The sequence below is a fragment of the Carassius gibelio genome, chromosome A3 (genome assembly GCF_023724105.1).
Source record: "Carassius gibelio isolate Cgi1373 ecotype wild population from Czech Republic chromosome A3, carGib1.2-hapl.c, whole genome shotgun sequence".
Taxonomy (NCBI): Eukaryota; Metazoa; Chordata; class Actinopteri; order Cypriniformes; family Cyprinidae; genus Carassius; species Carassius gibelio.
The window spans coordinates 12,287,243-12,304,558 of NC_068373.1; the positions used below are offsets into that span (position 1 = coordinate 12,287,243).

The 17,316-nt window shown below is 37.1% G+C and overlaps 1 protein-coding gene across 1 annotated transcript; it reads left to right on the forward strand.

The window, feature by feature from the left end:
* The first annotated feature begins 3,019 nt into the window (after nt 1–3,019).
* On the forward strand, nt 3,020–5,785 carry ndufa4a (NDUFA4 mitochondrial complex associated a). Its single transcript, XM_052543937.1, has 4 exons — nt 3,020–3,186; nt 4,271–4,359; nt 4,602–4,662; nt 5,508–5,785. Exons 1-4 carry the CDS (start codon nt 3,145–3,147, stop codon nt 5,562–5,564), a joined length of 249 nt encoding a protein of 82 aa, XP_052399897.1. The 5' UTR covers nt 3,020–3,144; the 3' UTR covers nt 5,565–5,785.
* The last annotated feature ends 11,531 nt before the right edge of the window (nt 5,786–17,316 follow it).

Consider the following 17,316-nt stretch of genomic DNA (forward strand, 5'->3'; position numbering starts at 1 on the left):
TAATTGTCAGAGGATATTTTCAACACCGCGGAAGCTGGTAAATGGTGTTTCATACTCAGCGAAGTGATTTTGATATTTATTTACTTATTATTATTTTACAAGAACGACGTGATGTGAGAACATGCAGATATGTTGTTTATATTGCGGTGTGTAGCCTGTAATGTAGAGTAACGTTAGCGTGCTGTTTGAGGGAGAAACGTTTCACAGGCATCGAGGGCAGAGGCGTCATGCCCATTCAAAGATTTCTGAGCCAAGCTGATTTTAAATGCAACTTCCAAACGACAAAAAAAAAAAGCCAGAGCCAGAGACGTTCGTACAACGCTTCATGATGATAACCAATCAAGGGTTCTGTTGCGCGAATGCAATGGCCAATCGGATACGTGCAGAAGAGTCATCATGAAACGCGGTGTTTTTGTTCACTTGCTTGCTGACTAAATTATTTAGCGAATTCTTTCTTCAGAGAGAGAGAGAGAGTAAAAACTAAAAACAATCCTGATGTGCATAATGTAATATAAAGTGCTTCAGTGATTGTAATGGGAGTTTTTGAGAGTGCCTGAACTCTGGCTAGACTGAATGAAAATGTTATTTACTCTCTGCAAAATGAAAGAGTTAAAATGAGTAACTTACAATATTGTTATTAAAATATACATTAAAGCAAATTCAGTCGTATTAAAAATATTTTATGGCATGATATGGCACTTAAGTAAAAAGTCGGGGTTTTATGTGTAGTTAATAGATTACACTACCTTTCCATTTATTGATCAAATAACAATCTATAAAGGTGCAAAACGCGTTTACTTACACGTTTGAGAATCGAGATATTTCCTGATATATTAAGCATGTTTGGAATTGTTTTGAATAAAAAGGAAAAATAAATAAAACATAAGCCTATATAAGTTATACAGTGCTTTCATAGCATGACTCAGTTGTTTATTGTTTTGTATCAATATTTAAGGTGGACTTATTGATTAGGTGCAAGAGTAGTAGTGATGGTTAAAATAATAGATTGATAATGAAATAGTAGATTGTGCCTTGTTCCTAGATGGACAGAGACTGGATAGTAATAGGTCTGATGAGGAGATGGAGATAGAGGAAGAAAAAGAGGCAAATGTAGACTTTTTTACTTTTAAACTTAAAATTGTCTCTTCTAATCTTTTTCTTTTTCAAAACTGCATCACAGCATTGGCTGCCGTATCAATACATAATCATCCATATCAATACGCAAATTGGCAAGGAATGCATCACAATATATTGCTGTATTGATATTTTGAACCGCGCTTTTTAAAGCCTTGTTCCATGTGCCCCTTTTATACTTTGAGCACCTGCCCCTCCAAAGGTCTCTGCACGGCCCTGCTTTAGACATAAGCAAACGAATGAAGGTATTAGTAGTAACGTTATACGTGACCACGAAATAACTTAAACGAGGGAAAGGAGCACATTTTTTTTAACATCAGTGCAGTAGAAGATAATGTATTGGCCTGGCACTGTCATGCAATGACTTGAATGGATGAAGCAGAAGATGCCGCTGAATTAAGATGAAATGTAGGCTACTTGACGAGAATCGGCTCTCCAGCTTCTCATAATCGTGATCGCAATAGAGAACAGGAGCCGTTTGCTCAACAGGAACTCTGAGGAAAGGTTAATGTGCAATTCAAAGCAGAAAATGAAATTGGAGGGAAACAAACAAGGACGGATGTCAGGAAGGCAATCTGATTAAGAGAGGCATCCAGCAGTGGAGAACTGCAGCGCGGCAAAACTCAGCCCTGAGGCTGTCCTGGCTAACACGATGATGAAGAGCTTTTTCCCTTCTCTCTACCTCTCCTTTAATCTTATGCTCATTTTTAAAATGAGCACTTTTAAGATATGTAAGCGGAATTTTAAGGTGGTTTTGTTAACACATGGAATGACTATAAATAAGCAAATGCAGGATGATAGTGGTAAGGTAGAGTAAGGTTCAGAAATCTGTGACCCAAAACAATGTTACGTAGACTACATCTATCTATCTATCTATCTATCTATCTATCTATCTATCTATCTATCTATCTATCTATCTATCTATCCTTGGAATCAGACTACAATTACTTTTTCTATTTATTACATATTATTCATACAATAGAAATAAATGATTAATCAATCCTCTTTTTCATCGTTTACATGTTCTGGTTAACACTGCTTAATAGTCACATGACATTATAGTAAGAGTTTAATTTAGATTTTTGCTATTTTAATATTATTTGTTTTCATTTTACATTTTTATGATTGTTAGCCTTTCATGAAACTCGTGAACCCCCTGCAGTTATTTCACGAATTCCAGTTTGAGAAACCTTGACATAATGTAATGTTTAGTGTACTTCATTATATTAATAACAAGAAATGTAATATATTTCCATTTTCTTTGCATTTGTATATCAATATGGTACGAGATTATCCTATTTAAATCAATGTGATAAACATATTAGCTCAAAAGTAATCTAAAGGTAGTCTGATTATATCGCCTGAAATGTGTAATGTAATGGTTACTAATTGGTTACTAACTACACTTGGTTTCTAACTACACTTGGAAATGAAAAACCCTTTAGAATGTGCGCGTGAGTCAAACGTGTCCGTGCACATTTTCAAATTAATGTTATATTATTAATATATTGACAGAAAACAGCGTTTCGACCTAGAGCGACCTTGTTTCTCGGTCACTTAAAGATCCAGCAAAGTCCAAAGATCTTTCTCGTCTGGGATCAGATATCTGAAATCACTCCAGATAACATTGTAGCGCGTGCCGACTCACAAACTGACCTTAGATCAGTTCAGCGATCAAATAGAACAAGCAAAGCGCCTTCGAAGGGGTATCCACAGCGCCGCCTTTACAAAATACCTCCGTGTATAATTAAATTATCATTAATTCATCCCTTTTATTAGCAGTTTATTAACATTTAAATTATTACACTATAAATGAGTATTTATAAACTGAAATGAGAGAACAAAGTATGTCGAAGAATAAAATAAGGAAGCAGGCAAACTCTATAAGCCCCCCGCGGACTGTGTCCTCTCCTCAGTGCTGGAACCGTCGACGGTTGGAACAGACCTGCTAGAGTTCTTTTTCTTTCTTCTGTACATTTTGGGAGAGTTTAATTCATCTCATCAATCACAATGCTGAGCACAGTCAGTCGGCAACTCAGAAGCCACCCTGCCGTAAGTTAACGATGATCTCGGGGCGATTTATATCCCGTGAAAGTCAAGAAGGCGTTGTAGAAACACTTCCGCTAGTCTGTTCTTCCGCTGAATAAACGTCATATTCCATCTCAAAATACGTATCGATTAAATTACACGAAATGTTAAACACGGTGATTCCCATGTCTGGAAAATTAATGGAAGTTATTAAAATAGTGGAATGGTTTATAGTGGTTTATGAAATGATCTGCCTTGAGTTATTTCATCGGCAAAAATTGCTCGTTTTAATGGCATCTCAAACTTATTTAGAAAGAATAAAGAATCCAGAATAAGTAACAAATAAAATGCTTTGAGAAGCGAACAAAATGTTCATATCGAGTTGCCACTAAACTAACATGTCTCTGTGTCGAAACGGTCACAACACAAAGTAACGTAAACGACACACTTTCCCCATGTATTGCGCTAACCACAAAAATAGGTGAATTTTAAATATAATTTAAATTAGGTGACATTAAACCGAGTTTAATTTCATGTGCGCACTTGCCATAAGGAGACCTCGTGTCACATGTCTGTCTGCAGCTCAAGGACGAGCGGGTTACACCGAGGACAAATACATTTTTTCTTTCAAACAGCTGTAATAATCGCATTATTAATATTTCTTTGTCAGTTAGCCCCATATTTTAATTTCGCGGTCCACATCTTCTGAACATGTGAAGACTGTGTCCTGAAGATATTTGCAGGTGAAGTTTTGAAGGTGTGGGAAGTTTTAGGAAGAACTCTAATTTATTATATTTAAGATATTTAAGGCTTTTGTGTTTAAGTAACATTTGTGAACATTATATACAACATTAATGTCATTCATTACTGTGTAATCTAGAATTGTGGTTCTCAGCTGGAGGTCTTTATTATGGTTTTGGACATTTTATTCGCTGATGTACAATAAATAATGTTTTCGGTTGCCACTTGGAATGCAATAAAATTTATTTTATAAAACCAAACCAGCCGTGAACCACCATACTTGATGGTTTATTACATCACCTTCTACATTTGACTTGCTTTATAGTTTATTTAATTTTTTACTTATTTTGTTCACCTCTCATCATAGTTGATCCCACTGTTTATTTTCATTGGCGGGGGATGCACCATGTCCATGACATATCTGGGTCGGCTGGCCTTGCGTAACCCAGATGTTTGGTAAGCACCTGTTCTATAGAAGATTCAAATGCATTAATCATCTGTCTTACAATAGATAAAACAGCCTTTTTTAATCGAGGAACGATTGTAATTGTGATTCATGAATATGATTTATGATTCTTCATATCTTTACCCAAAGTATTGGGAGAGAACAACAGTGTGGCTCAGATCTTCATGCCATCGTTGCATTAAATTTTTTTTTTATCATGCATCCCTCATTCATTTCTGCACTTCATCCACAGCTGGGACAAAAAGAACAACCCAGAGCCCTGGAATAAACTGGGGCCCAATGATCAGTACAAGGTATGATCCATGTGCATGATCATTTAAACCCTGCGTCCTGGATGTATCTTGCTTCTAAGTTATTTATTTGTTCCATTTATTTGAAGGAATGTTTTTGGGTTCCATCCAAATTCTGTCAACAGCATTTGGATCTGACTTATCCTTGAGTTTGAAACAATTGCATTTACAGTAAAAGTACTTTTAATGGAAGCGTAGTGAACAAGTCACTGAAGGGCTTTGTGTTTACACATTTTAAAGCACCAGAACATTAATGTGCCACAATAATAACATTCATAAGTAGGCATGAAAAAAACTGAGCTTTTCAATAATTACAGAATTCAGGAACATTTTTATTTTTTAAACTATGCAATAATAATTACTAATATTATTATTCATATTTACAATATTTTATGTAATAAAAAATATGGTCTGTGGTGACTGATAAAACCTTTGATTCAGAACATTGTTAATGTAATGATAAAGGACTCTTCATAATGTTTAGCATCCAGCATGCAACAGCAAATGTGAGTTTCCTAGCTAACTGACCAGTGTGTGTGGTGTTAGTCTAGCACTTAAACCCGTTATTGTTGCCGGAGCGCCTGAGGGAGAATCCTATTAAAAGATGTGACTGAAGGACCGTATCAGAACCTAATCTCGGATCCTAATGAGTTTAATTCATTAAGCGCTCCATAAGCTTATTTTATGTGTTCTGTTAGTTGGTACAAATTCAGTCGTGCTCGTGTCTTGATGTGGAGTCGAGTTCAAGTTCAATACTTAAACAGGCAGTGGAGTTAATGGATTTTGCTGAGTGCATGTTGTTAAACTGCTTATTTTGTATTCTCAGTTTTCTGTTCTTCTTTTTCAAGTTCTATGCAGTGAACATGGACTACAGCAAGCTGAAGAAGGACCGTCCTGACTTCTAAACAAATCCAGGCGGACCAAAGGTTTAAAGATGAACTAAAGAACAAGAAGACGTCCGCACACTTCTCCTCAACAGCCCTTGTTCCTAATTTATGCAAAGAGACTAAATTGCACTTGTTTTTGTTTTCCTGGAAACCTTTTTAACATTATTGATGTCTCTTGTATTTTCTCTCAAGGGTCAAAAATGATTAGTAAAGGGTTTTCTCCCACATACAATGAATAACCAGTTCATGTCTCATGATTATTTTGGTGTTTATGTGAATGCTTCTGAGACTAAGTCTTTGTTCACACTGCACACAAATCTGATTTAGTTTTCAAATCTGATCTTTTATCAGCATAAGAGAAATCTTGATTGTGTGGTTTAAGCATTTTAATTGGTGTTATATTAAAAATATGAATATTTTACTGTTAATATTCATGCACACAATCATCCAGTGGCTTCGTTTGAAGGTTGTTTTACCTGTTGGGGAAGCACTGCTCTGTATGGTTACTCTTGGAGTGATGTCAGTGTAAAGAAACCTGTCTTTCTTTCTATTCCCGGGAGTAGTGAGGTGTTGTGGAGGAAGTTTCCTCTGCGCATTTCTATCATAACATCTAGGCATGTTACTAAACTCATGAGGCACATGCATCAGTTGTATGATGATGAAACCGATTTGGGTCAGATTTCAGACTGCTGCCTTCCTGGACAAAGTAAGCTTCATGACATTGTGTTTCACAGAATAATTTCAGTTATATTCTTAAGTAAATATTGGAGACCGTTGTTCAAACTCCCTGAAAGCATAAGACGTCCTTTAAAATAAATAGTCTCGATGCTGCTTCCCTGCATTAAAAACTTGGTAGCTGCTTTCCACAAATAGACAAGAGTATGATATATAGTCAAAGTCTTCCATAAAACACCCCAGGAATGAAACAAGGAAAGCCTCGAGTGATGCTGCAGAAAAATCCCTCTGCTCACTACGCTTCTGGACTTGAATGATAGTCGTATTGTCAACCAATTTTCAGGGTAAGTTGCTAAAGGCAGATCGATTTATCGCTAAAAGTTGCTAAAAATGACATTGATGTCATTGTGTGATGACGTCATTGCATAACCATGACAAAACAGCGTTTTTGCGTAGAATACAAAACAAGATTATTGAAAACGCAGCGGAATATATATATATATATATATATATATATATATATATATATATATATATATATATATATATATATATTTAAATGTTATATGTAACATAAATGTTTTAATGTTATTTGTTATAAACAAAATATTTTAATATTTTATTTGTAAAAGTAACTTTAAAAGTAAGGATTTTTTTTCAACATTGAATTATTGAACAGTTGCACATTTTCTTAATAACTAGTAAAACTGCACATTCTGAACAGCTTTTCTTTCTAGCAACGTAATGCACGTTTGATGTTTGTACTAGGCGTCTTTCTCCAGGCTGATGTGCTGCTTCCTCATTGTGTGTAATTTAGATGAAAATATGTGCCTTTATTTGAATCAAGTGACTAAAAGTTGCCTTTAAAAAAATCTAAATTTGTTGCTGTGCTTTTTGGAAGAAAAAAAAAAGTTGCTAAATCTAGCAACAAAATTGCTAAATTGGCAACTGTTAACACATAGACAGTAAAGCGTTAACACCATAGACTGTACGTATAAGATTAACACCATAGACAGTAAAACGTTTTTCTTACTGATGTCGAAACTGGAAACCCTGCGGCTGCGCGGCACAGAGCCCTCTAGCGGACGGAAGAAGCGGACAACTGGTAACTGAATCTCAACACACCAGTCAGAATGAATAAAAAGGGTTACATGTGTTTATTAGCTTAGGATCGAAACGGAAAATGTTCAAGAAGAAGAGTGCATGTAAGAGGAAGTCTCTGATGAGGTCTGTGCAGTGTTATCCATGTTTTTCCTCTGTGTGAAGGGGAAAACCTCTAGGCAATGGCCTATACTTGTGAGGATGTTTCCTTCGGTTGGTAGCCTGTTGTAAAGTGCATGAGGCATATAGGCTAAGCTATGACTTGCCAGAGCTTCAATTTATATCTGACATGACGGACGGATATGGACTGATCCAGAAAGCTATAGAAATGCTCATATAGAAAAATTATGACATTATGTTCATAGTGTCTTACCGAAAATTTGGGAAATATTTTTAACAATAATAAGATTTTGAAGGTTTAGTGGTTCAAGGTTTACTGTCCATAAATGTTGTTTCTAATTTTTTAATTCAGGAAAGTGTGTTATAGTACTATTTGGGGAAAATGTAAACGGTGTATACATTTAAAACCTATCAAACTAAAAGTATTTAGTTTCATAAGAAACCTAGTTGTGTTATTTTGTTATTGTCCAGGATCAATGGCATTATACAGTGAGGTGTTGGAGGAGTATATATATATATATATATATATATATATATATATATATATATATATAAGCCTTATAGGCCCACACCAGCCTGTTCTGAAATATTGTAATTTAGTTGAAGCCTTACATCTGACTTGCTTATACAGTTTGTTCTTATAACTCCAGTCCCCGGAATGGAACAAGCTGTTTTTAGCTATTTCTTCTTCAGTAATACCATTTTCCCCCCTGTTCTTGATGATTTTGGTAAATGTCATTGGGTTGCGCACAGACAGGAGAAAGCGTTCGAGAAAAAAGATGAGCGGAAAAATGTCAAGGAGACCTTGGTGTGCCAGCAGCTTGAAAACTTCACCCGCCTTCGCAAAGGTTATTTCACACTTTCGCTGATAATGAAAGAATTGTTCCGATGGCTGTTGAGATGGGACATGGTTCTCACCTAGTGATTCCAAAGATGAGCTGAAAATCACAAAAGTGTTGTGAGCCAAAATCATCACAATTAAAAGAACCAAAGACTTAAACTGCTTCAGTCTGTGCGCATTGAATTTATTCTATACACGAGTTTCACAATTTGAGTTGAATTACTGAAATAAATAAACTTCTTTAATCTATTGAGATGCACCTGTATCTTTGCTGAAATGCAATGGCAGTCCTTTGAATTCTGCTGCATTATGACTTTCCTCTGCTTTGTCCATCGTCTTCCTTGGGGTGCTCTTCGAAGACTTCAACACCTCGATTGTCTTCTTTTTTTTTTTTCTCCATGTGGCATCCATAAGTCTAAAATATAATCATGTACTGAGCACCACTTTCGCAAATTCTTTCTCAGAGTAATTTTCTTTTTCAGACAAAAGTTGAAGAAAATCAGTACCTGAAGTTTTAGGGACTAAACTCTTAAGTTCACGGAGGAGAACACATCTTTTATAGTTGCCAGGTCTTTAACTAAGCCAGTGCAAGAGAGGTGATTCAATAGGCCATTGATTTCTTTTCTTTCTCCATCAGAGCGTGATCCATCTTCCGCTGCTTTGGATGGTAAAAGATTTGGCCAATCTTCAGCAGGCTGACATTGACTTGAGAGGCTGCCTCTGCAATCCGTCCTGGATTCTTTGGGGACTGACGGTACAGTGTGTACAGGTTTGAAATAAATATCTCAAAAGTCATTGCAACCTGTGACTGACTTTAGCACATCGTTTACTGACAACTCAAGCCTGTGTGCAAGGCAGTGGATTACTCTCCAGTAAAGTATAGTCTTTTTTCAGCCTTGTGATAAGACCAAACTCTCTTCCGGTCATCACAGATGCCCCATCAGGTGTTATGCAAATCAGATGACGCTTGAGATATCCATCATCCAGATCAACCCCTGCCGGACCCAATCATGCAAAAAGTTTGACAGGCGCAGAGCGAGATTATGTTAGAAGTTTTGACAAACTTGGAGAAACTGGTCAGGTGCTCATTAGGAGGATCTTTGTCAAGTAAAGGGTTTAATTATACTTGCATCCCAAAATCAGAATAAACAATGATTTCAACTGTATTTTTGTATGTGTGAGAGAAAAACCAATGAAGGAATTCTGCAAAGGTATATACTGTAAATCACTGAAGCCTAGTTCCATGCTATTCCTGTATCTGTTTCCTGCAGAGACCTGATTGGTTAAAGTTGAGTGACAGCAGTGCTGTATTCAGTAGCGATGACTTTAAAACAGACTTACGTTTGGTGGATCAGGCTGTCCGTCGCCCCAGGGGTCAGTCTCACAAATCAGTCATCCTGATCTCTGACCTTCCCGTGGACGTGGGCCTTTGTGTCAGATTGAACTGCAGGTAGAATATAATGAGTGTGTGTGGGGAGAAAGTGTCGGTGTGCTGAAGAAGATCTACTGCAGGTCAGACGAGGGATCAGCGTAGTCGGAAACAGAAACCGTCTCACACACTGAGAGAGAATTATTAGCTCTCTGCCAAAACTTCTCTTAAATGTTTTTTCATGGTGCCACACACTGAACTCATCACAAGTGTTGTCTGCAGTTCTCGAAATCTGGAAATAGATGACATTTAGAGGAACCAAACTAGCAGGTGTGTACAGTACAAGTGCTCCCTTACTGTTAATTAAATGGGAAATAAGTCATTCAGTTCGCAAATAGAAGGGTTTGTGATCCCCGTTTGTGCAGATGATTTCTTTTTTAATCAGGAAAAGTAATTTTTTTTTTTGTAGAAGTACTTTTATGAAGTCTGATGTGATTAGTTGTGTATTTGTTCATGGAGGATTGTTGGAAAGACGAGTGCTGATACTTTTTAAGCAAGTCAATTTTGCCTTGCAGATGGTAAAGAATCAGGTGAAAAAATATCTTAGTCTAATCTTGCTCTGAAGAAGGAGCCATAGAACAGAATATCCCAGAAATTTGGACATAAACACTTTTGACTTGGACCAGTAAGCACCCACCAAGAAACCATCCAGAATACCTTCACAATCACCCAAAACAATATCGCACAGGTAAGCATCCTTCACATTTTCGTCAGAGGGTATAAAAAACAAATCATTTTTTACTGCTCAGACAGTAATATCATTAAATGTTTTGAAGAAAATGGACACAATTTACCCACAGATACTGGCAAACATATTTAGAGGACCTAAGTGAAAAACGAAGGCTTTACCTCATACCTTAAATCCTATTTTTATAAACTAGAAATGTCAGCATTAGCATTCATTTAACAAATTAATGTATTTATATTCAATACTTTCAAATTGTGTTTTCAGAAGAAGCCTACAGTTATTTAAAAAAATCTGGTAGATCACATTACAAGGCTTAATAGTCTTTGTATCCACCAAATGCTCTCGAGCTTGCGAGGCGCAGTTCATTAAGCAAACATCGACATCAACTATGTTTACTACCCATAATTAGTTGTGAAACAATGTTATTATCTCTTATCCATCCTATAGTCTCATAGATGTGCATTTAATTAAGGCCTACTCGTGCTGGATGGGTACAGTGTTCAGCTATATTTATTCCTCACAGCACTGGAAAACATTTAGGTTTAGATAAATATAAATTGTTTATGTGAACAATAACAAACCCGAATGATTAAAAAAGTAATTTAATTCACACAAATTTATTTTTAGGTAAGGGATTTTAAAACAGCTGTTCCTTAAAGAGACATTTAATTGGGTTTTGTCATTTTAACACAAGAGCGTCTTGGGGCGAGTTCCTCTACAAAATGTTCCGATGATTGGCACTACATTTATAACTAACAAGAACCAAACAGATGTATTTGTATAGTCACCAAATCAGGGCTTTAGTAGAAAACGACTGCATGAAATATCAGGGAATTTAAAAATTGTGATTTCAGGACCTTGATGGAAATTAATCAGCGTCATTTTAGGACTTTCAGAAGTACATTTTATATACAGGTGTATATGTACGTCATACACTAAAAACAATATCAGTTTTTAACAATTAGAAAATCAGCCACATGCTGGTTAGAAGATGTGTATTTTCCCCCTATTGTGGTTTAGGTCACTGGGAGTCACTGAATGTAATTTTTTTGACATGACCTCTCTTGACCTAACCTGCTGTCCAGTATCTTTTGATTGCTAAGGCCGATCATGTCCCCTGTCTGACACATGCTCAGTCGTGCTGACAGGTGGAGTAGATTGTCGTCTGGGAATGGCTCTGTTTTGATTGGATTATGAGCTGAGTGTGCTTGTGACTGATTGGATTAAAGTGAGCACTTAAAGTTGATTGGGTTACAGTGATGGATGGCCTCGAATGTTGACAGCACCTATCTCTGCTTCAGACACACAGTATTCTGCCTGTGGATGTCTAGATCATGTTTAAAAAAAAAAAAAAAAGTATATATATATATATATTATAATTCAGATATCTTAGAAAATGGTGTGATGTGATATTTTGAGGGACACTACTTTCTAGTTGGACGTAGGCAACAGTATTTCATGGAAATGAGATCCTCTTTGTCCCCCTCCCTGCATTTCTTCCACACACTCCTACAAAGGTCAGCCGTGTCGCTGCAGTTGAGAGCAGTATTGGGTGCTGCGTGATCTCAGGATCAAATCCATATTAATAGCTGTGAGGTGGTGCAGTACATTAGCCTGCAGACATTAGCCTGAGAAAGATATCAGAGTTCAGTGTGTGTGTGTGTGTGTGAAGGCAGTCTGAGTTTTCCTAGAGATCGAACAGTGTTGTTTTTGTTTAAACAGAGTTATTCATGTTTTTAAGTGTCGGATCACTGATATGCAGGACCGTTTTTTATTTTACTGTTTTTGTTTGACTCATTGATAACTAAATAATGATTAAACTGTGATGAAAAGCATTTTGAATATTTTATTAATAACCATTATTGTTTATATGATGCTGCATATTTCTGAATGCAGTCTTGTGTAAGCGTTAATGTTATAAAATAAAAATCCCCAAAATGTAGGGAAACAACATATTTAATTGATCAGTCAGGACTGCTGTTTCCTTTTGAACGCAGTGTTTTAATGTTAATGGTGGTGTGTTATTCTTTAGAAACGTACAGGGATAATATAATTTAAAGACCCACCAGAAGTTTATTGGAGCTAATATTTAAGAATCAATAACTTCTGGAGGGTCGCTTAATGATATTAACCTGGTATTTCTGTTAATTAGCTTTTAAGAAAGGTGGTGCTCCCTGTATCCCACCAAATTTTACTACTACAGGATAGAAAACATCACAAAGCAGAACTCTCTAATTTCTCATTCGTCTCAATTTTCCCTGATAGCTTTCACCATCAGACAGACCCCAGTGAGCTCACACGTGGCTTGTCATCAGGTTCAGAAGATATGCCTCAAACTTCGCCCAAGATTGGGCAAAAATTCAACATCTGCAGGTAAGATTTCAACATTAACTCAAACATTTCTAATTAACCTCTCCAAATGATCCGAGCTACCGTATCTGCATTCATTTTACTGCTCAATTCTCTTTCCTTTTGTCTCTTTTTATTTCTCCTAAGGGATTTTAGTAGTAATGTCTGGGACACAATTGATGCTTATTTTATAGCCCCAGTAAGTCTCTGGAGCTATGAAAGAGCAAACTCTGAGCAATAAAAATCTACTCTGGGCTAATAACGTTGATTACTGATAAAATATGCTGTTCAATGATTCATGAAGGCGCAGGCGAGCAACAAACTAATTCAGTTTAAAATTGAACTTGAATTAAAAAAAACGTAATAAACTTATTAAAATATTAGGGCATGAATGCACAAACAAATTTATTAAGCAATTTGGGTGAATAGCCCTGTGCAGTAAGATGCATGTGTGAGTGAGACACTTGAAAACACTTCCCTGCAGATGTCCGGACAGACTGACAAGTTAAACAGGGTTACATTTCTCTGTGCTTCGTAAATCTGCTCCCAGATTAAAATTGAACTCATTGTGTGGTTAAAAAAGGTGTAATAATCCACACCATCATCTTTCCAACTAACTTGGCATCTGTGCTGTTGTTGTTGATTGAAACCCCTCCATCTTTTTCTTCTTCTTCTTCAGAAACAGAAGCAGGAAAAAGCAGGTCAAAATTTAAATAGCTCAAAATAGAACATCTGGCTGGGGCTCTGTCGCTCAGCTGTGTGTAATGAAATATGGAAATGGGGGGTGGGGGGTACTCTTCAAAGAGCGCTCGAGCCCATCCGCGGCACACAGCCCCGTCATGGGCTCGTGGCAGCCCCACCTCCCTGTCCGTGCTGCGGCGTGCCGAGCGTCCAGGTGCCTCTGTGCTGGCACCGCTAGATCGTTAGTGTCTCCAGGCTGGCAGAGCCGGCAGCTGGCATCATTAAACTTCAAACCCAGCGCCACAGTTCTGGGGAACCGCCGTGCCAGACCCGGACCACCCGTTCGGCAAGTGCTGCCAGCCACTGATTAGCGTCATGCTATAGCAGTCCCATCCCACCAGCATTCACCTGAAACAAACTCACACAGCTCAGCTGATATTGATATGGAAGTGTATTTGTGACCATCAGATGCCCTGATCGTGTTTCATATATTTAGTGACCATGATAGTTACTGTTTTACTCACTCACTGTTCAGTATTAGAGGGATAGTTCAACCCAAAAGTTTAATCTCTGTCATCAATTACTTGGGAAATATAAGAAGATATTTAGAAAAATTTCTCGGTGTTCTTTGTCAATACAGTGAAAACCAATGATCGACAAAACTATTTGGTTACCAACATTCTTCAAAATATCTTATTTTGCGTCCTGCAGAAGAAGTCATACAGGTGTGGAAAGACATGAGGTTTAGTAGTTGTTGTTAACAGAATTTTCATTTTTGAGTTAATCATCCCTTTAAAATAATAATTCACCCCAAAATTAACGTTTTGTTTTATTTGTATTTATTTTTTTACCTTTGATTCCAAATGTGTGACTTCTGTGGAGAAATTTTGAATCATGTAGAGAAAAAAAAAAACGTTTATACAACTTGTGCACTACATTTCAAGTCTTCTGATACAATATTGATAATATTCCCTAAAGGTGTTATCCATTATAAATGGATCAAATCAGTGACTTAACGAACAAAAGACTGACTTGTTCTTGAGTCAAGAACCGTTTCTGTCAGACGCGTCCAATTCGAGAACCGAGGAGCTGATAATAACTGCGCATGTGTGATTCAGTGTGAAGCAGAATGACACACAGATCGTCTGAACCAAACTGATTCTTCTGGTGATTGATTCTTAACTGATTCTGTGCTAGTGTTATGGGCGTGGGTAAACCGAAGACTTGAATCAAGGGCAATCATCACCAGTGACGTCATTACGTCGAGCGCAAAAGAACCGGTGAACCGTTTTCTTCAACCGGTTTATTGAATCGAACTGTCCGGAAGAACTACTGGTGATATGAAAACCGATGCAACCGGTTCTTGACTCGTGATCAAGTCAATCTTTCGTTCATTATCTAGTTCGGTGTTCATCATCAGTTCTCTCTTCACAGCAGTTCAGTCAGTGTACTGTTTGAGTACATGAATTACTCCGGGATTAGGTTAGTTTAAACTCAGAGGAAGTGTCAACCACATTAAAAAAGTTAACAGTTTAAGGCATTTGTGGATTAATGCGTATTTGAGACGCGAACCGTTTCAAATGATTCAGTTCGATTTTGTGAACTGGTTCAAAAAGATCCGTTTACATCGAATGATTCGTTCGCGAACCGAATATGACAAACTGCTTTGTTTTGAACTCTCTCTCACAACAGATAAGGAAAGGAAGACAATGATGAATAAAGTCTTAGTTTTTGCTATTTTTGGACCAAAATGTATTTTCGATGCTTCAAAATATTTTAACTGACCCTCTGATGCCAAATGGACTACTTTTATGATGTTTTTCTTACCTTTCTGGACATGGACAGTAGACCGTACACACAGCTTCAATGGAGGGACTGAATCTAAAATATCTTAAACTGTGTTCTGAAGATAAATGGAGGTCTCACGGGTTTGGAACGACATGAGGGTGAGTCATTAATGACATCATTTTGATTTTTGGGTGAACTATCCCTTTAACACAAGAACCTAAATTCAGACCAGTTTTATAAACTGGATTCGCCAATTCTGTGAAAAGATTAGACTCAAAAAGTTCTGTTCAATAATTGGAAATAGATATTTTTCCACTCATGGATACCAAGATGTTTTGTAGTCCTATCCAACGACATCTTGTAATGTAACATATAAGACATTTTATGATACTTTTAAGAGTTCAAATAGTACACGATTTTGTATTTACTGCGCTGCATTACCATTGTTTTCTATGGATACATGCGGTAGACGGACGTGTTGAAAGATGTTCTGCTTTTGAAAGACCTTACTTTTTCAGTAAACTACTCTGCTTCTTGCATTTTTAAATGCAAAAACACATTCTGTGCGAATGGCTTCATAAGGTTTTTTATTTTGTCACATTCATCATACAGCGACCAGTGTATTCTCCAAAAATGCACATTTTATGTTCCACAGACGAAATAAAGTCATACAAGTGTGGAACGACGTGAGGGTGAGTACATGATGACTGAATTATACGTTTTTGGTTGAATTTATCTTTCCTTGATTGACCTTTGTGCTTTTCCACATCCCTGTACTCTCTGTATGCTGGCTGGCACGTTGACTTCATAGTTATTCCCTGAGCATGTAATTAAGTCGTGAATGATAACGGTTCAATTATTTGCCCAAACGTGTCTCTATGGATTCATTACACACTCACTGATGATGGAGAGTCCCCTGACTCATTCCACAGAGAGGAAAGAAGGAAAAAGAGATGACCGTCTTGATAACATGTCTTTGCAGGCTTTGTTATTATGGCATAATATGCTTTTTCAAAATAAGATAGGTGTGATATTTGACGTGTTTGAATGGTGTGTCAATAGAATGACTGAACTGTTGATATTTAAAAGCAAAGGTTGATGAGGAAAACTCAATTTTGATAGTTTATATATATATATATATATATAAACTATCAAAATTGAGTTTTCCTCATCAACCTTTGCTTTTAAATATCAACAGTTCAGTCATTCTATTGACACACCATTCAAACACGTCAAATATCACACCTATCTTATGAAAAGAAATATGTTTAATGAAAAAACTATAATAAAATAAATCAGTACTTAGTTGAAAACAAAGAAAATCTGAAAATTCATTTCATCAGTCTAGATTTTAGAGGATACATTTTGCCGTGTGGTACGTGAAAGCCTGGTCTCCAACTGTTTCTCTGGACCCCTGGGAAGAAGTCTGGGGCTGACCTCCCATCATGCCTTGCAATGTCTCTGAATGTTGTCATGGTGATATGGCCCTACTGCCGGGGCCAGTGGTCATTCTGAGTCTCGCAGGCTGTCATTTTGCTCTGTGGGAGACGTCAAACTAGCTAAATCAGTTCATGCTCATGAATTGTGAGTCCATTTTATGCAAAATGGCTGACTATCTGGTTTTATAATAAAGGGGATGAGGGTATTCTGCTTTTGGCTGCAAACCCAGAGAGCTTATAAAGAAAGTGTCTTCTGTTGCAGCCAGGGCTGCAGTATGTCTATTTTATGGGATGGGTGAGGATTGCTTAATGCACCATTGTGGATCCGGCGGGAGCCATGTTGACGGACACAAGGCGAAACGATGCAGTTTTGTAGCTGTTGCAGAAGATCGCTCCTTAGTCGTAACTTATTGGTAACGTGTGCAAAAAAATAAAAAAATAAAACTGGAATTGGACTGAGATACTTCCTGACAGGAAGTGAGACAGATGTAGGTCTCATGGACCCTTTAGAGTTGTCTAGTTATTTATTTATTTATTTTCGTGTTTATTAAGGGCTTTATATTGCCTCCTGTGTCGGCGCTAGTTTTCTCCCCACAGAGGCAGCAGTAATTGATGTTCATTTGGCAGCTGTTGAACGCACTCCCTCACACCTGGTATTA